The 27905-nt window shown below is 22.5% G+C and overlaps 10 protein-coding genes across 10 annotated transcripts; 7 read left to right on the top strand and 3 right to left on the bottom strand. All coding sequences in view use genetic code 6, as the record gives it.

Moving 5' to 3' along the window:
* Positions 1–689: 689 nt before the first annotated feature.
* Positions 690–2384, top strand: TTHERM_00238990 (Ibr domain protein; the record flags this gene model as incomplete). Its single annotated transcript, XM_001024824.3, has 1 exon — positions 690–2384. One exon carries the CDS (start codon positions 690–692, stop codon positions 2382–2384), a length of 1695 nt encoding a protein of 564 aa, XP_001024824.1.
* Positions 2385–3109: 725 nt separating this feature from the next.
* TTHERM_00238980 (kinesin motor catalytic domain protein) lies at positions 3110–8262 on the top strand (the record flags this gene model as incomplete). Its single annotated transcript, XM_001024823.2, has 12 exons — positions 3110–3586; positions 3765–4219; positions 4339–4516; positions 4866–5684; positions 5862–5960; positions 6013–6183; positions 6239–6494; positions 6553–6782; positions 6843–7196; positions 7258–7410; positions 7464–7589; positions 7648–8262. The coding sequence occupies exons 1-12, from the start codon at positions 3185–3187 to the stop codon at positions 8260–8262; spliced, it is 3858 nt and encodes a 1285-aa protein (XP_001024823.2). The 5' UTR covers positions 3110–3184.
* An 852-nt stretch (positions 8263–9114) lies between these two features.
* On the top strand, positions 9115–9577 carry TTHERM_00238970 (hypothetical protein; the record flags this gene model as incomplete). Its single annotated transcript, XM_001024822.2, has 2 exons — positions 9115–9424; positions 9513–9577. The coding sequence occupies 2 exons, from the start codon at positions 9115–9117 to the stop codon at positions 9575–9577; spliced, it is 375 nt and encodes a 124-aa protein (XP_001024822.2).
* Positions 9578–10843: 1266 nt separating this feature from the next.
* On the top strand, positions 10844–11309 carry TTHERM_000238969 (hypothetical protein; the record flags this gene model as incomplete). Its single annotated transcript, XM_012800213.1, has 2 exons — positions 10844–11147; positions 11275–11309. The coding sequence occupies 2 exons, from the start codon at positions 10844–10846 to the stop codon at positions 11307–11309; spliced, it is 339 nt and encodes a 112-aa protein (XP_012655667.1).
* A 1455-nt stretch (positions 11310–12764) lies between these two features.
* Positions 12765–14812, top strand: TTHERM_00238960 (transmembrane protein, putative; the record flags this gene model as incomplete). The annotated part of the gene is made up of 2 exons (XM_001024821.2): positions 12765–13975; positions 14050–14812. 2 exons carry the CDS (start codon positions 12765–12767, stop codon positions 14810–14812), a joined length of 1974 nt encoding a protein of 657 aa, XP_001024821.2.
* Positions 14813–15657: 845 nt separating this feature from the next.
* TTHERM_00238950 (hypothetical protein) lies at positions 15658–17127 on the bottom strand (the record flags this gene model as incomplete). Its single annotated transcript, XM_001024820.2, has 7 exons — positions 15658–15762; positions 15818–15952; positions 16014–16100; positions 16270–16402; positions 16486–16909; positions 16966–17052; positions 17121–17127. The coding sequence occupies 7 exons, from the start codon at positions 17125–17127 to the stop codon at positions 15658–15660; spliced, it is 978 nt and encodes a 325-aa protein (XP_001024820.2).
* Positions 17128–18050: 923 nt separating this feature from the next.
* TTHERM_00238940 (C3HC4 type (RING finger) zinc finger protein) lies at positions 18051–22345 on the top strand (the record flags this gene model as incomplete). Its single annotated transcript, XM_001024819.3, has 3 exons — positions 18051–18749; positions 18803–19243; positions 19631–22345. The coding sequence occupies 3 exons, from the start codon at positions 18051–18053 to the stop codon at positions 22343–22345; spliced, it is 3855 nt and encodes a 1284-aa protein (XP_001024819.2).
* Positions 22346–22772: 427 nt separating this feature from the next.
* On the bottom strand, positions 22773–23406 carry TTHERM_00238930 (hypothetical protein; the record flags this gene model as incomplete). Its single annotated transcript, XM_001024818.3, has 4 exons — positions 22773–22882; positions 22938–23034; positions 23092–23201; positions 23271–23406. 4 exons carry the CDS (start codon positions 23404–23406, stop codon positions 22773–22775), a joined length of 453 nt encoding a protein of 150 aa, XP_001024818.1.
* An 814-nt stretch (positions 23407–24220) lies between these two features.
* On the top strand, positions 24221–25711 carry TTHERM_00238920 (CS domain protein; the record flags this gene model as incomplete). Its single annotated transcript, XM_001024817.2, has 1 exon — positions 24221–25711. Exon 1 carries the CDS (start codon positions 24419–24421, stop codon positions 25709–25711), a length of 1293 nt encoding a protein of 430 aa, XP_001024817.2. The 5' UTR covers positions 24221–24418.
* Positions 25712–26243: 532 nt separating this feature from the next.
* TTHERM_000238919 (tetratricopeptide repeat protein) lies at positions 26244–27413 on the bottom strand (the record flags this gene model as incomplete). Its single annotated transcript, XM_012800212.1, has 1 exon — positions 26244–27413. The coding sequence occupies one exon, from the start codon at positions 27411–27413 to the stop codon at positions 26244–26246; it is 1170 nt and encodes a 389-aa protein (XP_012655666.1).
* Between the last annotated feature and the right edge of the window lie 492 nt (positions 27414–27905).

Below are 27905 nucleotides of genomic sequence, written 5' to 3'. Positions count from 1 at the left end.
CTAAGTCAAGTTCTAAACATTTATTTTGGTATTGCTTTTTTCAATATTAATTATTAAATTTATATTGCATATTGATAAAATTATTTACAAAATACTTCATCAAAAACATCTCTTTGCAAATAAATAATCAATTACTTTTTTTTTAGTTTTATTTTTTAATTCAAGATTTTAATTTTTATATATTTAACAAACATCAATTTAAAAAGATGAAATATTTAAAAGAAATTAAATCTAAAATTATTCATAATTCATTCTTTTGTATTTAATTAAATTTAAATTTTTTAAATTAATTCTCTATTTATTAAAAAATTATATTTCTTTAAGCTTAAATCAAAATAATTTTAAATTTCATAGAAATATAGAAATGATAAAAACCCAAGTTAGATGTTGCTTTGATTTTATTGTAAAAAATTTAAAAAAATAGGTAGGATCATAATTTATAAGAATTAATAAGATCAGAAATAAAAGTTGAGTCTAATAAAAACAAATGTGTTTTCGAGTATCCTTATCAAAAATAATTCGCTCTTCACTTTATACTTATTAATTTATTTGTTTCAATATTTTGACGATGAAAAGATTTTCCAAATTCAATAGAAAAGATAATTAATTTGTAATATCTGAAATTTAATTTACAAAGTATAGTTTACAAGAAAAATTTTAGTTATAGAAGAATAGATAGATAGTAGTAAATGAGTGACGAAGAAGGATACTATGATGATGAAGGATATGATGATTAAGAATACTATGATGAGGAAGAGTATCAACATGATGAAATGGATGAATAAAGTGATTTACACCTAAAAATGACTTAAAAAAAAAGTAGCAAAAAATATAAATCAGGTGAAGATACTTAAGAATGTACTTTGACTAAAGGATTATCTGCAAAGTGGGAAAGTAAGCGTTTTAAAAATGAAGAAGGTCAAGCATTCATTCTTTAGAGTGAAATCTTTGACTAAATGATGATCAAAATTAAGGAAGAAGTTGTAGAACTTGTTTGTATGGACATAGATGATTGTATTTTGATTTTCCATGAGTTTGGATGGTCGATGTAAAAACTATAAAATAAGTACTTTCCTGATTAAGAAAAAGTCTTTAAGAATCTAGGCTTTGACAGGGAAGAGAAATATTACGAAGATTGTAGAAAGAAAGGAGAGATCAAAGAGATATTTAGAAAGGGAAGCGATGAATTATGTAATTTGTGCTTCTGTGAGAGCGAAGTAGTTGCATCTTGCAAGCAAGGTCATACCTTTTGCACAGATTGCTGGAAAGGGTTTATAGAATAAAAGTTAAAGGAAAAAAACCCATTCTTCCGTTGCATGATGGAAGGATGTAATAGCTATATTCGCCATTCTTTCATCATTAATGTTTTATCTTAAGATGAAAATAATTCTAAATTAAAAGATAATTACAAGAAATTTTTAGGTATGTCTTATGTTGAAGAAAACAAGAATATTTAGTATTGTCCAGGTAATAATTGTGAGTATGCTGCTGAAAAAATGGATGGTGTTTCTGTCAATTAAGTTAAATGTCTTTGTGGTACATCTTTCTGCTTTAAATGCCAGCAAAATAATCATTATCCTTGTACATGCAAATAGCATCGTGAGTTCAATGAAATGATGGGTAGAGACGATGCAAACTTATTATGGATTATCCAAAATGCTAAGTTATGTCCTTTTTGTAATAGAGCTGTTGAGCGTTCGATGGGTTGTAATTATATTCGCTGCTCTCCTCCTTGTAATAAATCGTTTTGCTATGTTTGTGAATAGCCTTGGTAAGATGATGCTGATGGTACTCATCACAAATCTCCTCATATGAACTGTAATAACTACACAGGAGCCTAGAATGCTGACAAAGAAAAGCTTACCGATAAAGAAAAGCAATAAAAAATGCTTGAAAAATGTAGTTTTTATGTCGGCAAATTCAAAGATTGTTTAAGATCAATTGAGGTTATTAAGAAAAAGAAAAACGAATTAGTCCAGCCAACTCGTGAAACTCTTTGTAAATAGCTATAGATTACCTTCCACGATTCACAGTTTTTGGAGGATGGATTTAATATTTTGCTTGATTCTCGTTAAACATTACAGTGGTCTTATGCCTTCGCATACTTCTTTACTCCAGAGTAAGTTAAATCAAAAGTACTTTTTGAAGATCTGTAAATGCAATTCGCAGGATTCTGTGAGAGTTTAGCCATTTTGCTCTCCAGTGATTTTATAGACTATACAAAGGAGATTAAAAATACTGACTTTTCTTCTATATTTTCACCTAATATTCTTACAAAATATCAAGATTTTAAGAACAAAATCAGTAAATTATCAAACGCTATTAAAACTAACTAGAACTCACTACTAGAATCAGTTGCAAGTGGAACTGTTTACATAGATTGATATGTGTTTATTTTATAATATGTTATTGTTTCAACATTTTTTTTTGCTTTTCTTCAAAAGAGTTTTTATTGATTAATTTTTTAAAAATTATTATTCAAATAAATTATTTAATCTATCTGTCAATTTCTATCCTAACAAATATATTTTGTAAACTAAAATTAATTTTTTTTTAATTCAAATAAAAAGCCATTAATTAAAGTCAATTTAGAATTTATTTTAAAAAATTAAAAATATTTAATTATAATTTAAAATTTAGAAAAATCAATTGATAATTCTCCAATTTATATTTATTTTTTGATAATCTAAATTTAATTTATAGCTAGCTCAACACTTTATAAAAAAGTTGATTTTTTTTTAAAGTACAATTATTGTTCATTTTACTTTAGTTGATTAAAAATAGTAAAAGTTTTCAAATGAATTTTAATTATTTTCTTTCAAATAAATTAATTTACAAAAATTTAATTCAAAACTAAGTCACCAAACCAAAAAAATTTACATTTCAAATGGAAAAACGAATGGATATTCAGCTGGTAATCTTAAATAATTTTTTTATTCTTTGAAAATTTATTAAGATAGATAGATATATATCAAATTTATTAGGCTTGTTTGTATGTTTTTTTGATTATTTGTTTGTTAATGTTTAATGAAGGCTCTATATTTAATTTTTGATTAAGGGAGATGTTAATCAATTATTTAATCAAAAATTTGAAATATTAAGGAATCTCAAAAAATCAAAAATTAAAAGATAGATAGGTAAAAGAATTAATAAATCTTAAAGATCAGTTTAAAGAAAGCAAGGAATGAAAAACAACAGCTATAATTACTCAAATAGCAATAGCAATTTGAATGGCAATAATCATAATAATTTTTTGTTTGAAACTAATTATCAAATACCTTAGCAAAATAATTCTATAATAAGCGCAACTAACGAGCATTCTAGGAACTACTCAGAATCCTAAGCAATCCTCGAAGGTGCTAAAACTTAAGGAAATTTTTTTTCTTCACGTAGTAATAATCACACTCCATCAAGTTCAAATCTTTAGCTTGAAAAATTAAAAAAGGAATTAGCAAAAGTTAAAAAGCATAATTCTAAGAGCCGCTCAAAAAGCAGAAATGGTGGAAACTAATCTCTTAAGCATGTTTCAGCTAATCTTAAAAACGAAATAATATCAAGATATAGAGCTAAACCTGAGCAACCTTATGTAATCATTCAAATTCTTCTACTATGTTTATTTTTAAATATAAAAGGAGTTAATATATATTCAATATAAAAAAAAGACTAGTGCAAGTTTTAAATTTAAAATATTTCAAATAGATAAATTACAAATGAATAAATCTAGCTTTTGTGACAGTTATTTAAATTATTTTATATTAATATAGAATCATTCAGAGAAGTAAAACTAGTAGTAGTATTAAAATATAAATAATTAGTAAAAAGGGCTTTCACGCTCATCTTCAAATATAATTCTTCAACAAGCACTCTAAAATAATGAAAAATGCGTTAATACTAAGGTATTCGCTAGATTCAGACCTTTAAATAAAATTGAAATCGAACTGACAAAAAATGAAATAGGAAACGATTGCTGTCTTTACCCTGATGAAAAAACTGTTGTTTTAATGCCAGATTCAACAGTCTTTACGATGGATTATGTCTTTGACCCAAACACATCTTAGCATAAAATTTATGAAGCAGTAGGAAGAGAAACAATCACAGATGTAATGAATGGATACAATGGTACCATCTTTGCATATGGTTAAACAGGTTCAGGAAAAACATATAGTATGTTCGGTGATATTTACAATAAAAACCTAAAAGGTTTAATACCACGATCCATGTAATAATTATTATTTAATTACATTTATATTATTTTAAAGCAATTTTAGAGATCTAATTTTTCTCTCTGAAAGTTACTTTATAATTGATGCCTAATTATAATTTAATATTTTTAAATAGCGAACATATTTTTCAAACCATCAACCAATGTGATATGGATATTGAGTTTATTCTAACTTGCTCTATGCTCGAAATTTACAAAGAAAATCTTCATGATTTACTTTGCATTTAAAAATGTGATTTAAAAATAAAGGAATCTCCCACAAGAGGTATTTACGTAGAAGGCCTCACTTAATTAGTAAGTAGCTTTATTTAGCATCTTTATTAGAATTTACATAAACTTTTCAATAGATAATTAATATATTTGCCAATAATTATCTACTAAACTGAACAATCAATTCTATTTATATTTTTCTCTTTTCGAAAAATTCTAATACTAAAAACAGCAAAAAATAGAAAAAGGCTTTTTTGATAATATTTTAAATCAAATCATTCAAATTTGATTTTGAAATCTGTTAAAAAAATAAAAAGATTTATTTGAATTTAATTCTTTAAGCAAAATACATTTTAAAATACAAAAGTATTAATTTGGAAAAGTATTTTTAATAGATTTAATTGCATAAAAAAATATTTTTAAACTTAAAAAGAGTGTTGGAACAGAAAATGAATTGCTCACTATGCTAGAATTAGGTGAATAGGCTAGAAAAGTAGCAGCTACTAGAATTAATCAATATAGTTCTCGTTCACACACAATTTTTATGTTAGAAATAAAGTAAAGATACCCAAATGATACTGAAAAAAAGGGAAAATTGAACTTAGTTGATTTAGCAGGTAGTGAAAAAGTAGGTAAAACCGGAGCAATAGGTGATATTTTAGAAGAAGCAAAAAAAATTAATTTAAGTTTAAGTTGTCTCGGTAATGTTATTCATTCTCTTACAACTAATTCTGAGCATATTCCCTACAGAGACTCAAAATTAACTAGAATACTCTAAGAAAGTCTTGGTGGTAATTTTAAAACTTCTCTTCTTGTAACATGTTCTAGCCATTCAAGCTCTTTAGAAGAAACCTTATCTACTTTGAAATTTGCTACCAGAGCCAAATCAATAAAAAATCATTTTAAAATGAATATCAAAAACTCTCCTGAAGCACTTCAAAGAATAATCCAATAACTCAAAAAAGATTTAATGGAAGCAAAACATGAATTAGACAGAGTAAAAAAATTTTAAGAAGTGACCATTCCAAATGAAGAAACTATTAATAAGCTTCCTTCTTAATACGACACAGCAACATACATGAATATGAACAAATCTGTATTTAAAAAGGGCGAGTCTTAGTATAACTCTACACAAGATAACTCCTCTTCAACAACTATTTCTAACAACGCTTATAAAAAATATGGAGGTGAGAACATTTCAGAAGAAGAATACTCTAATCTTGATCATGTTCAAAAAAATATTATTCTTTAAGTAAATTCACTTCAAATTTTTTATCAATTTTCAATTAGAAATTATTTTTATTTGCTTTTATCAAATTTTCATCAAAATATATTTTTTATTTATTGCTAAAATGAAATCAAAATTTCAGAAAATGATATCATATATAACTATAATAACTTTAATTTTATTTAAAACATCTAAATAAAGGAAAGAGTAGATAACCAGAGCTCAGAAATTTAAGATTTAAAACAACTTCTGTAGGAATATGAGAATACAATTCAAAGGTAGGAAACTTAAATAGCAAAGGTAAACTAAATTTTTACTTATAATTATTTCGAAATTAAAATCTCATCTTAAGTTGAAAAAAGAAAATTTGTAACTGCAAGATAAATTGTCATAAGCTCAACAAGATAAATAGACATTACATTCTAAAATTTAAACTTCAAACATGACATCTGAGTAAGAACTTAATCAAAGAGCTAAATAGATTGCTCAATTATAATAATCGTTAAAGAACTATGAATAAATTGTAAGAAATAATTAAATAATAAGTAAAATAATAATATTATTTATTTTAATTCAAGGCATAGGATTATTTAAAGCTCAAGTCTCAATAGGCTGAATAAAATTTTGCAACTGTGCTAGAATTAGCTAAATACAATATGAATAATCTTGAGCAGTAGTAATAAGAGATTTTAGAAAAGAAGCAGGAAAGTTAACTAAAAGTGAAATCTAACATTCAGCAAGTATTGAAAGATGTAAAATAATGTGTCTTCAATCAGAAGATTTCAAAGTGTAGATTCTAAGAGCTCATTAAAAATATCGAATAATAACTTATTAGTAAACGATTAATATTTTTTGTTAATATTAAATTAAATATTTTTTCTATTTAAATTAGATTAGAATAATTCTTAAATTTCCTAAGACACACAATAAGACAGTTCTACTAATTTGAATTTGCTTTACCTAGAAATTATGAGATTTGATACATTACATTCCAGCTTAGAATGCAATATTAGATCTTTAGAAATATAAGAATCACTTAATTATCAAAAGAATAAAATAATTAAGAGCAAGTATCTACATGAAATAGACACTTCTAATAATCTATAAGGTATTTTAGAGAAGGTAATTTATATAAAAATAAATTAATCATTTTAAGTTTTAAAAATATTTTTTTAATTTAAGGCAAAAAAAACTCACGAAATTCTTAGATAAAGAATAGATAACTTGGAAGAAGAATCTATTAAATATTAAGAAAAAATAGGAATAGATTAAAGCAGCCCTGATAAGAAAAAAAGTAAGATAGTCTAAAGTGTGCATAACAATAACTAGAAATAAAACATTTCTAAACAGTCTTTGCTTACCAAGAATTCTGCAACTTAATTATATTAAGCAATTTAGGAGCTTATAATAGATGAGTTATAATTCTAAAAATAATAATGTGGAATCGTTGACGTTGATGGTCTTTGTAATTAAATTTACTAAGAAGGACTTCAAACCTAGCTTAAAGAAAAAATATCAGAAATAATTGCTGAATATGTAAAAGATTAAAATAAAATATTCATTTTTAAATATTTAATTATTAATTTACACAAATTAGAATGAAAGTAAAGTTGAAAATAACATATAAGGAGAGAATCTCAATATTAGCTAACTTATATATATTAGTGAGAATAAAAGACTATAAGACAAAATATTGGTTATGATTAACGAATTAGAGCTTTCAAATAAAAAAATAGAGATTATTGAAGCAGTAAATTTTTATTTTGAAAATTAATTTCAATTATTAATTTACTATTTTTATAGGAATTAAAAAAGAAGAGTAGTGAAGTAGTTTAAATTAATGAAATCCTCAAAAGCACACAAAAGTCTTTTGAGAAGCTACAAAAAGAAGAATACAGCAAATTAAGATAGTAAATAGAAGAATCTCATGTAAATTAATAAATAAATAAATATTTAAAAAAAATAAATTGTTTTAATAATAAAATAGAAACCTATTTATTAAGAGATTTTAGATTTCTTTAAGAGATAGAATTCTTTTGCTGATGCATTTGAGTCAAAGTCTCTTACATATTAAATTTAAATGGCCTCTATTAACAATACCAACTCTAGCTAAAACCAAAGCTCATAAAGCTCATCTACAAACCTTTAAATGTAATAGTAGTAATAGCAGTAACCCTAATAATAATAGTAAATTTTATAGTAATAAGGATAAAAACAGCTTTTATCAAATCAAAATTCAAACTAAAATAAATAAAATTAAAAATCTTAAAGTTTATCATCATAGCCTTATTAACAGTAGTCAATAATAAATAATAACTGGAATACGGTTTATAACAATTAAAATTCAAAACCTAATTAATAGAACAGTAATAATTTAAGTAATGCAAATAACCCTGCTACAAACAACTCACTTTATACAAATGGAATAAAGTAAAGCAACAATACAACTCAGTTTGGTAATCTAAGTCTATAAAGTACATAAAAAAATCCATCAATAAATCTTGGATTTAGATATGATTACTCTTTCTTATCTGATGCTCAAAAATAATCCAATAAAAATGAGAACAATAAAAATTAATAATAATATTCAACTAAATATTGAAAACAACTAATTAAATATTAATTAAAAAATTAAATAAAACGTTTTATTATTTTATACAAAATCTATAAAATTTTATTTATTATTTGATTGTGAATCGCCTTAATTTAGCTAACCTAATTAATCTTTAGTTATTAGTATTAAGCTTTTTATATTTTTCAAAAAAATATTTTAGTTTTATTGAATAAATTTTTGGCAATTTTAATAAATTTAATTGGAGGGGCAAAATATGGGGTTGTAAATTGAAATCCCAATTATTATGATATATGTGTGCTCTTTAAATTCTTAATTATTTAAGAGTATTATTTTATTACCTCTTAATTATAAAATTATATTGGTTAATTATGTATTTTAATAATATATTCTATAATTTTTTTAAATAAATATCCCTTAACTCTCCCTTTAAAATATTATTTAGAAAACCAAATCAACTAAATAATATTATAAAAGATTTACATTTACTTTAAATTAATATATTTATAAAAATATTAAAATAGTCAAATTAATCCTTCAAAGATGAGGCCACAAAAACTTAATAATATTAAACTGAAAGTGATATCATTTCTACTTTCTGCTACTTTTATTGCACTAATTTAGTTTGCATTTAGTAGGACAAATGATATTGGATTTATTTTTATTCAACTGCTGCCTTTGATTTTAATACTTTTAACTCTATAGTTTATAGGTGATATGTTAAAAAGATGTTTTAACAAGCAATTTAAAGAAACATACTTTAATATTAGTATATTTATTTCAATTTTAACTCTACCTATTTTCCTAGGAACCTATTTTGTAGTTTTCCATCCTATACATTCTTTAACACATGAAAAGGTTGAAAATTGTTAAGTTATTGGAATGGCTCCAATGGCACAGCCAAGTTATGAAATATACACAATTCTTTATGTAGACTTTGAGTATGAATAATAAAAATTTTTAGGATATGCATGTACGAGCAATGAATGGACTAAATATGATGGTTCTTATTCCATTTCTAAAGGAGATTTTATTAGTAAATGTGATGATGTAGGACCTTCTTATGACACTCAATACAATTATAGACTGAGATTATTGAAAGTTAATAAAAACGAAGGAGAACAAATAAATAACTAAAATAGAAAAAGAAATCTTAGAAAGAGAGGAATATGCACATCACCAAAAAAGCGTGGTATGTACAATTTTAGTAATATAAAACTAGCTTCTTGGATGTGTTAACCTAGAAATAAAGAAACATATGAATAATTAACTAAAGAAAGGCCATGTTATATCAATTTTAGAGAAATAAGAGAAAGGAGTTATTAAAATTCTAAAAATAGATTGAATTTAAGAGAATCATATTATTTTGCTATAGTTGAATTTGAATTGCCTGCTTATTATCCCAGAATAGGTTTAATTGCTCTAATAATTTTATGCTTTTATCCTAGTAATACGCTTATATATCCATTATTTAAAATAATTTTATTAAAATTGAACAATATGATATTTAAATTGTACAAAAAAATATAATGATTTTTGTAAAAAAATATTTTACTTTTAAAAATTTTAAACCAAGATATTTCATGCTCATTAATAAAAAATTTATAATGATAATTTAAATAAAAAGAATTAATAATGAATTTATGATTTATTACTATTGTTATCATACAATAATTATATTTTGAATTAATATGTATTTTTTTAAAAACTATTTTATTATTTAATTATCTTAAAAATTTACATCAAATAAATATAAATACTTTATTTTCATTAATTAAATTTTTTTAAACTTTATTACTAAATAAATTAAGAAGATAAAATAAATCACTTTAAATATTCTTACAGATTTTTTAAAGATCTCTAAAACTTGCTAGTATTTCTTTCTTAACTCTAAATCATACCCAAAACCCTCCCTACAGGATTCCAAATCATGATATGGATCTATTATAATTTATTATTAATATTATGAAAACCAAACATATATTTTATTAAAAATAAATAGTTTTATAATTTATGTATATTAATGAAATTATATTTTTAATTGTTAATAACTAAAAATATTTATAAAGTTAATTTGTTTATTTTTTTGTAAAATACAAAAGCTCCTAAAAAATTTTAATTAAATAGACAAAAATTTAAAAATAATTTATTGCTGTAATTTATATTTTTATAAAGAAGTTAATAATAAATCTGCATTTTTGGGCATTAATTATAAAACTCTATAAAAACATTTAAATAGTCAATATAAATTTAAATTTGATTTTATAGAAAGATGCAATCTTAAAAAATATAAAGCATAAATGTTAAAGTGATTTCTTTTCTATTTTCTGCTATTTTTATCTCAATAATATAGATTGCATTCAGTAGGGTTAATGATCTTGGATCGAATTTTATTTAGCTACTGCCTTTAATTTTATCACTTTTAGTATTATAGTTCATATTTGATGTCTTTAAAAGATTATTTAGTAGCGAGTTCAAAATTGGTTGCTTTGCTTTTCACGTACTTCTTTCATTTATAACCCTACCTATTTTCATAGGTGTATATTTTGGGATTTTTAGTCCTACTCATTCACTATCTTATGAAAAAGTTGAAAACTGCTAAGTTATTGGAATGGCTCCAATGGCTTAACCAAGTTATGAAATATACACAATTCTGTATGTAGACTTTGAATATGAAAATTAAAAATTTTTGGGTTATGCATGCACCAGTAATCAATAGTAAAATTCAAATAATTACTTATCCATATCTAAAGGAGATTATATTGCATGCGATAACGTAGGAGCTTCTTATGATACTCAATATAATTAAAGGGTGAGATTATTGGGAAAATAAAAAAAATATGAATAAGATTTTTAGCAATTAAGAAGAAAAAGAAATCTTAGGTTAAGAGGTAACTGCGAATAAGTAGGAAAAGGTAAAGTTAGTACTTATAATTTTAGTTATATAAAGCTATCCTCTTGGATGTGTTAACCTAGAAATAAAGAGACATATGAATAGTTAATATAGCCAAGGCCTTGTTACATTAATTTTAGAAAAATAAGAGATAGGAGTTATTAAAATTCTAAAAATAGATTGAATTTAAGAGAAGTATATTATTTTGCTATTGTTGAATTTGAATTGCCTGTGTATTATCCCAGGATAGGATTAATTGCTCTAATAATTTTATGCTTTTATCCTAGTAATTTGCTTATATATCCATTATTTAAAATTATTATATAATACCTGAGAACCAACATATCTTAATTATATTAAAAAATAGAATGATAACGTTAATTAAAAATTCGATTATCTTTTTATTTAAATAAAAAGTTTTATTGATTGGAAATTTTATTCAATTATTATTTTTATGTATTAAAATTGTAATAAAAATTTACTTCTAGTTTTATTTGTATTTAGAAACGAATCAAGTTTTCATTTTTTATTCAATGTTACAATGTTCGTATAAATATATTGAATTTTTTAGAACTTAAATTTAAAGTTGTATAAGTATTTAATATTGTGTTAGATATCAACAATAACATTTTTTTATAAATTATATTAATTTATTTAACAAAAGCAAATTAATTGCATTAGCATTTAGAAGTTACTTTTAAGCTATGAAGTTTATATAAATTTTATAAATTATTATTTTAAAAATATTATTTAAGTATTTTTATTTTGTAAGTCTTAAATTATAAAGTATTTAATTCTTATTAACCATATTTTTTTTATTAAAAATATTATAAAATAATTTATTTTGAATATAAAATACACTTTCTGATTAACTCATATTTATTGTTGATAATAAATCAATTTTTTATAAAAAATCATATTTAAATTAATTATTAAATATTTTTATATAAATAATTAAATTATTTAATAAAGTATTGTAAATGAAAAAATTTCTTTCAGAGTGTGTAAGTGCTAACCTATAAAATAATTAATTGATGGTTTCCATAAAAATTAACATCAAAATGAATTCAAAATTAACCATTAAAATTAATATAAATTGATTTTGTTTTGATTTCAAATAATTACTTACGAAATACCATGAGTTTTATTAAAAATGAGAAAGTTATTTGCTAAATTATTTTAATCTATTAAAAATAAAATTTAATGCTTATTATTTATTATTTGTGTTTCGGTCGATTAAAATTATGATTATTTATTACATTTTGGTATTATGAAAGCCATCTTCTATAATTTTTTGCTTAAAATCAAAATCTTTAGGTTTTTGTAAACATTTAAAGTAAATTTATCTTTGATTTTTTGTTTACAAAATTAAAATTTTAAAAATATGAATACTAACACAACTGCTTAAATATTAATGGTAATAATTTGCTTTAAAAATATACTTAAAATTAATATTATTGATAACACATGGTCTATTTTGTTTGGTTGCTCTCTTGTAGTTCTATTTTTAATATAGAAATCACATATTAAATTTTTGGACTATTGGTTCTTTTGGTTAAAATAAAAATTTATTAATGTGTTTATCTAGAAAAAAAAAAATTTTTGAATATAGAAAGAAAACTTGAGAAAAATAAGAATTATGTTTAACAAGAAAGATTTAAAAATTTTTGATATATTTGCACCTACATATTAACAAAAGGTGCTAAATGATAGTAGTAAAAGATCAACTATTATAGGAGGTTTATTCTCAATAATAATAATTGTTATTTGCCTTGGATATGCATCATATCTACTTTATAATTATGTAAATGGAAAATATCAGCCTAAATAAAACGATTACACATCTCAAACAGCTGAGTTAAAATCTTTAAATTTATTGCTTACTTATTTGAGTATTTTCGTTTATAATGATAAATAAACGCTAATTTAGCTTGAAACTTAAAATAAAATTAAATATTTTACTATTAGGTTAAGCGTTATTACTAATTCAAAAGTCATTAAATAATACTTTGATGAGTCCTGTTATGACTCAAATTTAGAAAAAACTATTGGTTTGAATCAAGGATTTTATTATTGCTTCAATCAAGAAGATCAAAATGATTATGTCGCTTTAGAAGAAAGTGAGTATGCTAATACAATTATTACAATAGATTTTATGTATTGCCAATAAAATTACATTAAGTTAGGCTACAGATGTGCTACTGTAGATGAAACTAATGCATATTTATATGATCAAGATAACAATTTTTAGATTTCAATAGAAACAGATATTTATAATCTACATAAAGATTAATATGTACATACGAATTTTACATAAGATTTATATTCAAGATAAGGAGAGATTCTAAATAATACAATATTTCTTTAATTAACTAATATGCAAGTTATTAAAGGAGTTATATTTTAGTCATCAGACTCTAGTACGTATTTCTATAATATGGTTAACCAAAATAATTTTTTTCCTTAAAACACAAATCCAAACTAACTGATGAATCCTATATCTACAGTAATTAGACTAGATAGACCTTAGAAATATGAAACAATATAATTTATACCGATAACCTAAGTTCTTTCTGAGGCTTGGACCACTATTTCGTTACTTTTAGTCTTAGGTAATATAGCAAGAATTATATCTGAGACAGGTTTTGTTAGAGATTTATTATAAATTTAACTCAAATTTTACTACAAAAAGACTGCAAGGAGGCTGTGTCCCTAAGAAGAAAATAAATATAATAGTAAAGACACAACAGGAGATTAAGCTTCAAATATTTTTGAAGTAAATGAATAAGTTGAAAAAACAAACTATAAAAAAAACATACAAAATTATTTTAACATCTCTAAATGGCAAAAGTATTTATTTATTTCATTAATTAGAATATGTATTATGTTTTAGTTAACATTTTATTTTTTTTAAAAATAAATAGGTTTTCGATGTTTTACTTACCTTCAGTATGTTAGAAGAGAAAACACAAAACAGAAGAACAAGTTACTCTAGAAAATTTAATTAAACAAACAAACTATGAAATGAATATTTATGAAATGCATAAAGAGCTTCTCAAAATGAAGCTCATTATAAAAATGTTAGTGAGTCCAGAATAATATGCTGCAATACAAATGTGCGGTTGTGACTTACTCTAAAACACCTCAGATGAATAAAACTTTGAAAAATCTGAATAAACCGTTAGTAAAAGTGAGTAATCTTTTACTGAAAAAATATAAGAAAATAAAAAAATTGAATTGACAACACATAATGATTTAGTTCCATAATTATAAGATAGCTCAAATAAAATTTAGATAAATAATTAATTAATATAGAATAATGTTTTATAAAATGAAAAAGAAAAAAATAGAAATTAGCTTCAAAAGTTACAGCAGATAAACATATAAATGCAAACATTATAAAACATAAAAGTAGAAGAAAAAATGGTAGTTTCTACATAAAAAAAATAGATTCATAACCATCTTGAAATACTAAATAAAATTGATATAGAACCAGATTTTAAAAAGGAATAGCTTAAAAAGTTTTTGTAATTAGATTAAAATGAAGAATAGGCTAATTAGTTAAATAAAAGAATAAGGAGTTGTATGATGGGAATTAAAGAACCCTAAGATAATTCAGAAAAATCTGTTTTTAAACTAAAATATAATATAGAAAAAGTTTAACCTAAACTATCAATCTTTCATTGACCTTATAATAAAAAGCTTTATATTAATTAATAACAGTATGATTTTTTATTATAATAAGCAGATTATATCAAAACATAAATATTTACTAATTTTCAAATACAAATTACAATTTTATCAAATCTCTTCACTAAAAAAATAAGCAAAATAATAATCTTACTAGCAACCACTTAAAAATTTCACAATCAAATGAAAATAAAAAAGTAAGTTATACGTTGATTTTCTTAAACTGAAAATTTCTAATTTTTTTAAACTATTTCTAGTGTTAATTAGAAAAACTTAAAATAGTATTACAACTAAGCTTAATATGCTAGCAAAAATTTGTAAATTATAAAGCTAAATGTTTTTTTAAACTATCAAATTATATTTTAAAATACTAATTATTGAGTTTTGATTATCTTTTTTGTAAATTAATCATTTTTTATTATCTTTAGTTTTTTTAAATTTTAAAACAAATTTATTGAGTAAAAATTAACAAATTTTTTAAGTTTTTGTTTTAATTTAGTTAAACAAAAAGGTTAAAATGCTATATATACTTTTTAATAAAATTATTTGAATAATATTTTACTAAATTTTTAAGCTAATATTATAAATATGTTTTTTCTTATTATATTTTGCCTTTTTTTTAATTTTAATTTAAATTAATTTATTTAATTTTTTGAAATAAATTCAATTAATTACGATTAGCTAATTACAAAATAACATGATTTAAAGTAAGAATATTTATCACTTGATACAATATTTCCGTTTATAACTAAGATATTCATTTTATCCTTAATTTAATTTTTAAAGCATTTAGACTTTAGTCATTTTTAATTAAATATATTTTAACTATTTTTTAAATAAATTCAATTTTTCTTTAACATTTGTTCGAGCTCTTCTATTTTGACTCTCATTTTAGAATTTTAGTAAGAGAGATCTTTGACCAGCTCTGCATTTTTCTAAAAATAAATCTTAAAGTTAATAATTATATGAGCCAATTTTCAAACAAATTTTATTAAATTTTACTTTATCAAATCTAGAAGCAAAAAATTCGTCTCTTTCTTTTTTAAGTATTTTGAGTTCATTTTCCAATCTTTTTATTTTGGAGTCCTCGAAAACTTTAAATCCATTGCTAGAGCTAGTTGAACTTCCAGTTGCTTTCTAATATTTTGAAATAAATAAAAGACTTTTGCAATGAATTTAATATAATATAATATAATACGTCCATAATAAGTTCCTATAACATTTTTTCTTTTTTCTATACTTCTTTTTATAATTTTTAGACTTCTTGCTTTAAAGTAACATTTTCCTATTATAATAAATATAAATTGTACAATTATAGGCATATAGATTGTTTTAAAAATTTTAAATGAATGAAATCTTATATGAAACAAAAAAGTATCTTTCTAATCTATATATTTCTATTTATTAAATCCTCACAAGAATTTATAAAGTCTTAAAAATATTTTAAAATCTACCTCATTTTAATTAATAGCATTTAATATTGAACCTTTTCCTAATTTACTACTTTAATATGTTGTGATATTTGTTGAAGTTTCTTCCAAGCGAGTTTTATTTTATGATAAATGTTCACCTTCGTATTTCTATCTCCTAAAGTTTAATTTAAACATAAAATTATGGAAAAATTCATTTAAAAATATATGAATAATTTTAATCTTTCATAAATCATTTACAAGTTGCGTTCTCTATCGAAATTTTTTTATAATTATTGATATTTATTTAGCAATTCTTTCACTTTTTACTCTATATTTGAAGCTTTCATTATTTATTCCAGTTCAGGATCATCGTATTTCTTCAAATTTTTTTTAGCTGCTTGAGATGCTTATATATTAGAAGCAGAAGGCTTAATCATTTACTAGCTCTATTTAATTTATTAAACTTTGCTTTATATGCTATTTTTACTCAAATTCATTTATGCTGTCGAGTTAAGGCTATTTTTACTTGAGTTTCTTATATGTGAACCGCTTTTTATAGACATGAATGACCTTCCAAAATCATTATTGCCAAAATCATCGTCTGATGAGGAATCGTTCTTATTTTTTATTCTGCTAGATCTGGCACTTTTCAATCTCCTTTCGAATTCCCTAATGTCAATACCTAATATTTTCATAAATTACTTGCTAATTTATTTTTACAAAATAATAGATAGATACATGATTAAATATCATCATCATCTGCTTCATTAAATTTTTATTCTTCCTTCTTTTTTTCAGATTCCATAAGCTCATCTAATCCGTCTTCTTTATATTTTATTATGATATAAATAAGTAAAATTTCTTTTTTTAACTAAGCTTTTCAAAATACATACTGTCCATTCCTGTTTATATTATGTTATCTATAATTTACACTTGAAAAAATTGCTTCGCTTATTTTTGATTTTATAACTTTATTAGAAATTTGAAGAATTGAATAAATCAATCAAATTAGATATTGATTGTTTGTTTTTTTGCTTGATTGTTTGTTTGTTTTAAATAATTTAGTTTTTTGAAATATTTTTAAAATTTTTAAACAAATATTTATTATTGTAAATTTAATTGTTTTTTTAACCAATATTTAGTTTTCATTAAGGTTTATGAGAAATATTCTATTTTCTGTAAGTTTTTACATAAAAAAATTAATTAAAAGAAATCCTTTTTATTATTTTAAAATAATTTTTAAATAAAGATTTTGAGTTATTTAAATTTAATACTTTTAATTTCCGATAAAAGAGTTTCTAATTTTCTAAAACAAAACTGCATAGTTTTTTTAGTGTTAACTGTCATAATTTATTAAATAAATTTTTAGAACATCACAAGAGAAAGTGTATTTTCATTTAAATGTTAATAATTGCTTTGTCAAATAGCATATTTTATATAACAAAAATTATAGCAATTCTGTAAAATTCAACTAAACTGAAAGGGTCTACTTTGAGATTTTAAATTGACTATCTGATTGAAAACTTTAATTTTTATAATTACATACAAAATAATGTGTTTTGCTTAGTAAAACAAATTTTTTTTAAACTGATAATTGATTGTACAAGTTTTTGTTAGTAAAAAAACTAATTTTTAAGTAGGTGATAACATAAACAATTTTTAAAAAAAATAAGTTTTTATTATATTTTTAATTAAAAGTACAAAAAATAGAGATAACATTTAATAACTATTTAGAAAGCAAAGGAGATTGATAATAAGAAAAAAAAGCGATTCTTTATTTAATTACTTCACTATATATAATAGAAAAGCCCGCTTAGAAAGTAATGTCTAGAAATTATTCAAGTAATGAGATAACTCGCATATTTAATATGAAACCAAATCCTATGAACAGTCAAAACGAAGGTAGCAACGATAATTTGCAAGAAGAAAGAACAATTAAAGAAATTTAAAACATATCACCCCTCAATCATCCCTATTTCCCTAGGATAAACAACAAGTATTCAAACACCTTAACTCAAAAAAATCCATTGTAGAATTTTATTCAGCAATAAAACTTTGATGATCAACTGATAAAAATGAAGCAAGCAGATGAAAATTTAGAAGGATTAACATTAGAAGATATCGTATAAAAGCAAGAAAAATAGTAAAACATACTTCTTGAAGAGTCTAAAGATTAAAATATAGAACATAATTAGCAGCATATTGACTCAAAGTAATGTGAAGAGTAAGATGAGGAGGAGGAGGAGGAAGAAGAAGAAGAAGAGAATGATTATGAATTTTAATATAACTAAAATTTAAATTCTTAAAGAAATAATATGACAGATGAACTAGGCAACTTTGTCTTCCACTAGTAAGCTCAATAAGACTTGTTTATTGATAAATTGAATAAGCTAACAACTGTATTTGAATAAATTTCGTCAGATATGAAAATTTAACAATATATAGAACCAGAGGAGCTATTAAAAATTAGAAACATCCTGAATTTTCTCTAACAAATTAAATCTAAGATAGAAGACGATGAAGTAAAATATAATATTTTATAAATTAATTGATTGAATGAATAATTTAAAAATAGAATAATAGCAGCCTAAAGTAGGCATATATTTAAGAGTTATAAAGCTTTATAAGTGGATTTGGCGATCATAAAAATTATAATGATTACTACTAGGATTTGTATCTATAAGCAGTTTAAAGAGAGAAGTAGGCTATTAGTGAATAATAAAATTAATAATAAGAAAATCTTCACCAATCAGACCAATCCAGCAATTAAGAACAGCAAGCAAATGAACAAGCTGATTTATAGTCAAATAGAGAATCGTTTTCATTTAGAGATTACATTAAAAACTGTATTTTAAAGACTTATTAAAGTATTTAAGGATTTATGAAAAATCCTCTAAATATCCTAAGATGTCTTCTTTTAGCTCTAACTCTTCTTTTCTTTTCTTCTTATTTTTCTATACCTGATATGACTAAATAACCACCCTCTGAAATCTTCAATTGGCTAGCTTATAATAGAGTAATTAAATCTTTTAAATTCAGTTTATAATTAATTTTTCAATTAAAATAAATTTTCTCAAAATAAAAATCTAAATAAAAATGATAAAAAATACAACAAATAAAATAATTTAAATTTTTATTTAATGAACTTAAGCTTAAAATAGATGATAAAATTATATCTGATTCTTTAAAATAAATTTAAAAATATTTTATAATCAAATTATTAAGAACTGTTTTAATCAAATTTTACTTAACAAGATTTGTAATTTTAAAAATAAAAAAAATTAAATAATGATTTTGACTAAAAATTGATGCAATTTTTTTTAATTTATGATAAAAAAACAGCTTTAAATAAATTTTATTTAATTTATTAACTGAAATAACTTTAATTTTTACAAATAAAAAGGAAAGCAGGATGTTAGTAGTCACAGGTGGCCTTTCTTTTTGCAGCTTTATCCTGTTTGGTGTAAGGTAGCTATACATAACAGTGATAGGGGCTATGAGGAGTGATCAAGAAAAGGCGGTTCTAAATTTATATTTAGAATAGAATCCTATTTTGCATATTTCTATTATATATATGACTGATCCTAATATAATACCTCAGAAATTCGATTTGGCTGTTTGGTTATGCTTTTATTTTACTTTTAGCACTTTTAAAATATTCCACAGCATTTGCAGTTAATAACTAAAAATGATACTTTAAAATATAAATGATGACTATTAAGAAGAATTAAGGTGTATTAAGAAAATTTAGAGATTTTCAGCAATACTATTTTTAGCTAATTTATGGATTTGTGCTATAGGTCTTTGGACATTTTCAATGAGTGGTTACTACAAATTATCTCTATTGTTTTACGAAGGTATTCTTTTTGGTTTTGACTCTTTTAAAATTGTTATATGTACAACCAAACTGTGTGACCACATGAATTTCTATGTGAATTACAACACTGAAGAAATCCATGACCCTTTCTTCAAAAGAGAGACCCTTTTTGATTCATTCTAGCATATTGTTTAGCTTTTCCATTTCATTTAACTCATTTATAATTATTTCTTCAAGCTTGATTACTAGTTTATAATGCACTTATGGCTGTTATACCTCTTCAAAAAAATTAATATTTCTTTAAGATAACTTAAAAATAACTTCTAAGCCTATCGCAGATATCGTAACATCCAACTAAACTTAGATATAATGTTTCCTAAAGTCGACATTAGTTAACTCCAAAGCGATGATGTCTGTTCAATTTGTCATGATGAACTGATAGTAGCTCGTAGAATTGAAACTTGTGGACACAAATTTCACATCAAATGCTTGTTTAAATGGTTGAAATCTCAGTAAAACTCACGCTGTCCTATCTGTAGAAGTGAGATTCCTAATCTTAATTTTGATAACATAGCAAATAAACCTGGTATTTTTACTTCTGCAATCGATTTTTTAGCAAGGTTTTTAATGCCAACAATTAACTTTATATTTGAGCCAAGAGCACCTCAATAAAATGAAAATCAGGGAGGAAATAACTAAAATGATGAAAATGAAAATAACAATAATCAAGAAGTTCAAGCAGATGATCAATAAATTGATTAATAACAAAATTTACAGAATGCAAATGGTCAAGAAAATTAATTAGAAAGCTAGATCAATAATAATTTAACTCTTCAAGATATTTTAAACTAAAATCTTTTCGAAGGAGATGAAAGAGATGTACTGATGTACTAACACTTATCTTAGCTAATTGCATAGCAAAACTAAGATAAAAAAGTTGAGAGCGAATCTAAGGAAGACGAGCTTTAGCAGCTTCAAGCATAAAGATAAAGTTTAAGAGAAAATATATTCTAGATTTTCAAGCAAAGGATGCTAGAGAATTAAAACTAAAAGGATAATTCAGTCAATAATGATTAGAATAAATAAGCTGAAGATGATGAAGAGTATGAAGATGAAGAAGAATAAGAAGGATATGAAAATTTCGAATTTAATGAATAAGGTTTACATACTAACTTAAACGAGTATGATAAAGAAATGTATAATATGAGTTAAACGAAAGAGTAGCTTTTGAATTTGTAAAATGAATTTTTAAGCTTGTAAGATATTATTATGCAGAAAGATTCTAATATTGACACAGAATTAGTATTAAAATAATTCTAGTAAAGGTTGGAAAGGGAACAAAGCAAGTTAATAAACTTCTTAATGAATAAAATCATTTACAATGAAGAACAAGGTACTCTTTAAGATGAAAATTAAATAATTAATTAAGAAAAGAGTGTAGATTAAAGTGAAACAAAACTTTAAAATAACGATTAAAACATGAACGAAGTTATCAAAAATAATGAAGATAATTAGATTAGTAAGGATTATCTCTTAGACAATTTAAAAAATGAAGAAAGTCAACATTCTGAAGATGCTGAGGACTAGTAAAAATAAGGGAAGGATGAAGAAGAAGAAAAGTTTTCTGATAATAATATAAATTCAAAAGGTTAAATCCAACTTTGCTCAAATGATTAAGCCTTATTATTTGACCATGAATTCTTTTAGCATACTTAATTAAATAAAGAAGTAGTGAAATTAGATACTGAAAATAATAGTAGCTAAAAAGATACTATTCTGAAAGAAAAATTCAATAATGATTTAGTTAATGATGAAATTCAAAAAATAGAATAGAGTGATGAGATATAGAATTTTGCTAACGAATAAGAAGAAGTGAAATAATCTGTTGGTGAAAACTAAATGGTGCAAGATATAAAAGACCTTTAAGATAATCTTTTAAACAATGAAAAGACTGACTTAAATAATATTGAATAAATTGAATATTCTTATTAAACACAATTTGGAATTGATTTATCTTCTTAGAATAAATAATAAAATCTAAATGATTAAGATTTATAATTAAACTAGCCTTTGATTGATGAAGGTTTAAAAGAATAAAATACAGAAACATATAATATATAAAATGATATAAACTTTTTAAATGATGAAAAAATTGAAATATATGAAGACAATATTGAAAAACTTGTTTAGTAATAAAATTTTAATGAAGACATTTTAGAATAATAAACGCATATTGATTCGATTTAACAAAATCAAGACAAAGCTTAACACTCTGAATAGTCTGAGTAGGAATAAATCTGAAATTTTAGATGAATATTATAAAAAAATAAATTAAAAATTATTTTAATATATAATGAAATAAAAAATTAGCAAATAAATAAATAAATTATTATTATATTAACGATTACTATTAAAGTTCAAAAAACTCATTTAATAAATTGAAACAAATAAATAATAATAAGAATGCTATCAAGCAAAATTATTAATGCATGAATCAATTTAATTTGAGAGATAGTATTAAAAATAAATAAATAAATAAATGATTAATTTAAATGAAAAATATATATTTATTAAACTTTATATTGTTTTTATCAATTAAAAATACTATTAAATTCATTTTAAACTTAATTCAATCTAGTATAAATTCTTTGAACTCTTATTTATTAAACTTTTATTTGTTATTTATTATCAACATAAAATACAATTAAATTCATTTTTAACTTTAAATTCAGTGTAATATAAATTCTCTTAACTCTTTCATAGAAACTGTCTTATTTTTTGAATCCTTGTTAGCGTATTTTATCATCATATCTATATCTTCTTTAGTAAGATCTAATTCTAATTGTAAAATATTTAACATTTCTTAGATAATGAAACTACTTTAATTATTTACTATATTTTTTGTTTAAATTTTGTAGAGTCTATTCATCTATTGAATCTTTATCATTTATTTTAGTCATAACAGAAAAAATAAACTTGAAATCTCTTTCCTTTTTTTACAAATACATTCATTTTTTTAATGTTTTTTCAGAATTTAAATTTAATACGTTGTTATAGTCAATGTCTAGCCAATTTTTTAATTGATCTATTTTCAAATAAGGAGTTTCTTCTGGATTTTTAGTTTTTTCCATAAATACTTAGCATTCTTAATCTAATCCTGAATAAATTTATGAAATTTAGAGTTATTATTTTATACATTTTCTAATTCAAGTTGAAAATAAATTACCAAATTCTTAAATTTTATCTCTTAGCAATGAAATATCAATACTTTCATCTCTATCTTGAAGGTATTAATATAAACTGTTAAGGTCATCATCACTAACCTTAGTCTTATATTGCTTTATTTATGATTTTTTATTCATGATTAATTCTTAATTTCTTTAAAAATGTAATTTTTATATTTTAATATTAAAAACAACTCTATTAATAAATAAAGATTTTATCAAAGATATATTAATGACATTCATATAAAAATATTGATGTATTTAGCTTTTTCATTAACAGGATCAGTAAAATAATAAATATATAATAAATAACCTTAAATAATGTTATATTTACAATTTGTGCTTAAAACATAATACTCAAAATCAAATTTATTTGTGATTTCTACCAATAAATAATAAATATCTTCTTTATAAAATATAATATTTTATGAAAATTTACATAATTAACTTTATATAATATATTTTTTCATCAATTTTTTATTGAAAGATGATTGGTCTAAAATAGGCTTATAAAAGTAAATAGATTTATAACTGAAAAAGTTTAAAGTATGAAATTTAAAGAAAATTTTTTATATCAGCATTAATATTTTAAAAATAATTAAGAATGCCTTTTTCAAAAAAAATAAAAATTTATTTTAATTTTAACTTTGAATTAACAATAATTAAGAACTTGTTCAATAATCAATAAAAAACAATTAAGAATTTTAGAATGCTCTAAGATAGTGAAATAAATCAGTAAATATATTATTTTTATGAATTTATATAAGAAATAATTTTTATTTGAAATGAAAGATAGCTGTTTGTTTGGCTTTATAAAATTAAAGCTAATTTAATGGTCTTTTTCGCTTAATTTAAATTAAAAACGAGTTTATAACAAAGAAAATTAGATGAATATTCGACACGTGATAAAACACGATTGATTTTTTATTTAAAATTAAATAAATTAATTTAGATATTATAATTAATTGCTTCAATTTGCAAGGAGAAATAAAAAAGGTAAGCTAAAGTAGAAAGTAAAAGTCAGAAGAATTTCTACATTCTCAAAGGGAGTTAAAGGGACGGACATTCAAGTTTTCAAATTGATACAAAAAGAGCAAAAGAAAAAGTTAAAAAATTTAGGCAAATTTACAACAACAGCTAAGAAAAAATAATGAAAGGTCAATTTTTATTTTCATTTTTGGCAATTATCCTCCTCGCCTAATGCTAAGAAAAGGATCAACGATGCTTTAATAAAATGACTTTAGGAACAAGTGAAATAAGTTTCATAAATTCTATAAAAGAGTCTATTTAAAATAAGGAGACTTTTGATGCATAGTGTCTGCACATTCTGATAGAAAGAGGATATTACAAAGCTGCAATCCTTTTGTTTGAAGACTACTTTCTCACAAACAATATAGATCTTCATGAAAGCACTCTCAAGCTTACTTAAGTTTAAAAAAGAGATCTTGATAAATTTATTTAAAAAATTATGAGTGCAAATTAGGCAGTTCAGTAAATCGAACCTGTTTTGAAATGGGCTTAAAGCGAAGACAATATTTTCTTACATATTAAATTAAGTATGAGAGCTGATTCTCCTGCCTGTGTTCATTGCAAAGTTGAAAAGATAGAAATTACAAATTCTACTTTATTGATGAGTGCATATGGTATATAATCTCACCAACCACTTAGATTTTATCTTAATTTAACATTATATGATGAAATAAACCCTGAACTTTCTTCTTGGAATGAAGACTCTGTAGGAACATTATTCTTTAATCTGACTAAGATTCATAAAATCTAAGCTAGTAATTAAGGAGATCAAGTAAATCTAGGAGATGATAGTCAAATTTAAAGACCTACACCTTCTTAAGAAGCTGAACAAAGTACATAAGAAAAAGAAGAAGAAAATTAGATAACAGAATAGGAGAAAAATGAATAACAAGTTAAAGCAGGATAAGAAGGATAGTAAACTCCTACTTAAAAAGAAGAAGAAAACTAATAATAATAAGCAGAAACACCACAATAAGATTCATAAAATTCTTAAAGTGGATAAGCTGATACATAAAAAAACCCTAACGAATAAGCCTAGGTAAATACAACTGCAGCTAATAACAGTACTGTAACAGCTAATAACAATAAAAAAGAAAAGGAATCTATTGCTAATAAGATATGGTTAAGATTGGAGAAAGCTGAAAGAAAGAAAGAGTTTGCTATATGGTGGGATATCAGAGATAAATACAGAAATGCAATGGATGAATGGGATTCTCTATGTGCAAAGGAAAGAGAGAATAAAAAGAAAAAAACCAAATAAGAAAAGTAAACTTCTCATAATCAACATGTTTAAAATTAGCAATAGCAATAACAATAGCAATCTTAATAACAAGAACAATAGGAATAGTAACAATCTGCAGATAATGCCACACAATAACAAAATAACACTATAGAAAGCAAAACTGATTTATGAAAAGACAAAAAAAATTTAGTTTAAGGATAATTGTTTTATATATTTCATTTTATTGATAAATTCTTAGTTAAAATTATCTTCAAAAATATAGATTAATCTTTATTTATTTTTTAAATAGTTAGTATCATGTATTATTTTACAAATAAATACATGTATTTTTTTCATATAAAGAGCTATAAATTTGTTTATTGGTATTATTTTTTAATGAGTAGAATTAAAATTAAACTCAATTTATTTATCAATTTTTTACAATTTAATTGATAAATCAATTTATAATATTTGCCTAAAATTATTTTATTGATTTAAATCCATTCTTATCTAATGTAAATATATTAAATAAATATAATTTTAGCATCAAAAAAATTTAGATAAAAACTATTTATAATAGAAAACTATTAATAAATTTAAAAATAATTTATTTTAGATATATATAATAAATTAAAGTATATCATACATTTAACAATAAATATTAATTATCACTTATTTCTTTATTACTACTTACTTACTTATTTATTTAAAATTAAAATAACAATCAAAAAATGTTACAAGCACAAATGGAAGTATTTTTTTTTATTTAATTTTTATTAGGTGATGATGCTTTTTCTGAATTTTCTTTTAGGTAGGTTTAAATAGGTTCAAAAATATTTGAGTTTATATCATTATTCTTCGATATTTGCAAAATTGATTTCAATAATGTACTAATTTAGTGTAAATTTTACTAAGGTTTGCTATATAATAATTGCTAAGTTATATTAAATTTATCTACATTAAAAACAAAAATTTAATCAATTTTTTATAAAATATTTTATGAGGTAGTTAAATTAATTTTGTCGAAAAATCTTTTAGCCAAGTTTTTCTAGTCTTGATTAAAATTATTATTATTATCTATTTATTCTTAAAGCTGATCACTCATTTTTTAAATATTTTAAAATTGCAAAATATATTTTTGTATTTCCTTTATATTTTCGTTAAGTAAAAACGGATATTTATCTTCTTATAAAAGCTCCAAAGTGAACTCTAGATCTTCACTGGCTTACTTGTATTATTTCTCATATAAATAAACCTGAGCTCTAAATAAGTAGCCAAAAAATTAATTTTTATCTTATTCGATTACTCTTTTGAATATTTCTAAAGCATTTTCTAATTTAGATTATAAATTAAAAATATAACCTAAGAAACATTGAGCGATTGTATTTTAATTATCTAATTCTAGCACATTCCTGAAGATAGCGGATGCTTTTTCCAAATTTTTTAGTATTATTTAAGTAATTCCTTAATATATTAATGCTTCAACTGGTTTAGGGTGTATCTAAATCACTTTTTAAAAATAATTATTTGCCATCTATGTCTCTCCTAAAAACAAAAACTATAAACCTAGTTACTAATATCTATTAGCTGTCGGATCTAAAATTACAACTTAATCAAAGCATTATCTTGCTTCTGCTTGTAAACCTAAATTTAGGAAGGCATAACCCTTTTCTACTAATGCGTTCACATATTTTGGATATATTTCTAAACATAAGTTGAAACAATCGATAGCTTCTTTATATTTCTTTAAATTCTTAAGAGCACAACCTTTATAAAAGTAGACTCCTGGATTTTTATTATTTTCAACAATTGCTAAATCTAAGAATTTTATGGCTTCATTATATTTGCTCTCATTGTAGTTTTAAATGCCTTAAGAAAAATTATTCAAAACCATCAAAGAAAGTCTTTTTAATTATAGCAAATTATCTTTACTTTTTAATATTTTATCAGTAATTTTTTTTTTTCGAAGTATTTAAAAATTATAATTTTGTTAATAAGTTACTACATTTTTTGTTGTTGCCTAAATAATTGAAAATAAATATTTGTATAAAGAAAGAATGAATTTTCTATAATTAAAGAATTGCTGAATACTTAATATCAACTATCTCTTTCATTTTCTATCTTTAATTTTGTTAATTATTTTCTAAAACAAATATAAAGGTTTTTACATACATAAACAAAGTATTTCCTCTCAAAAAGAAATGATGATATCTATATACAAAAAAATTATAATCACTTAATTGAAAAATAAGATCAATAATTTTTATAATAAATTGAGCTGTGTATTTGTATAATTTTAGAAATCAATTTTTTATAAAATTGAAAAAATAATCTTTAAATTGCCTTATCTTAAAAAAAAATATTTACAATAATTATTACAAATTAT

This window comes from Tetrahymena thermophila (assembly GCF_000189635.1).
Source record: "Tetrahymena thermophila SB210 genomic scaffold scf_8254373, whole genome shotgun sequence".
Taxonomy (NCBI): Eukaryota; Ciliophora; class Oligohymenophorea; order Hymenostomatida; family Tetrahymenidae; genus Tetrahymena; species Tetrahymena thermophila.
This window is presented reverse-complemented; position numbering and strand designations above follow the sequence as displayed.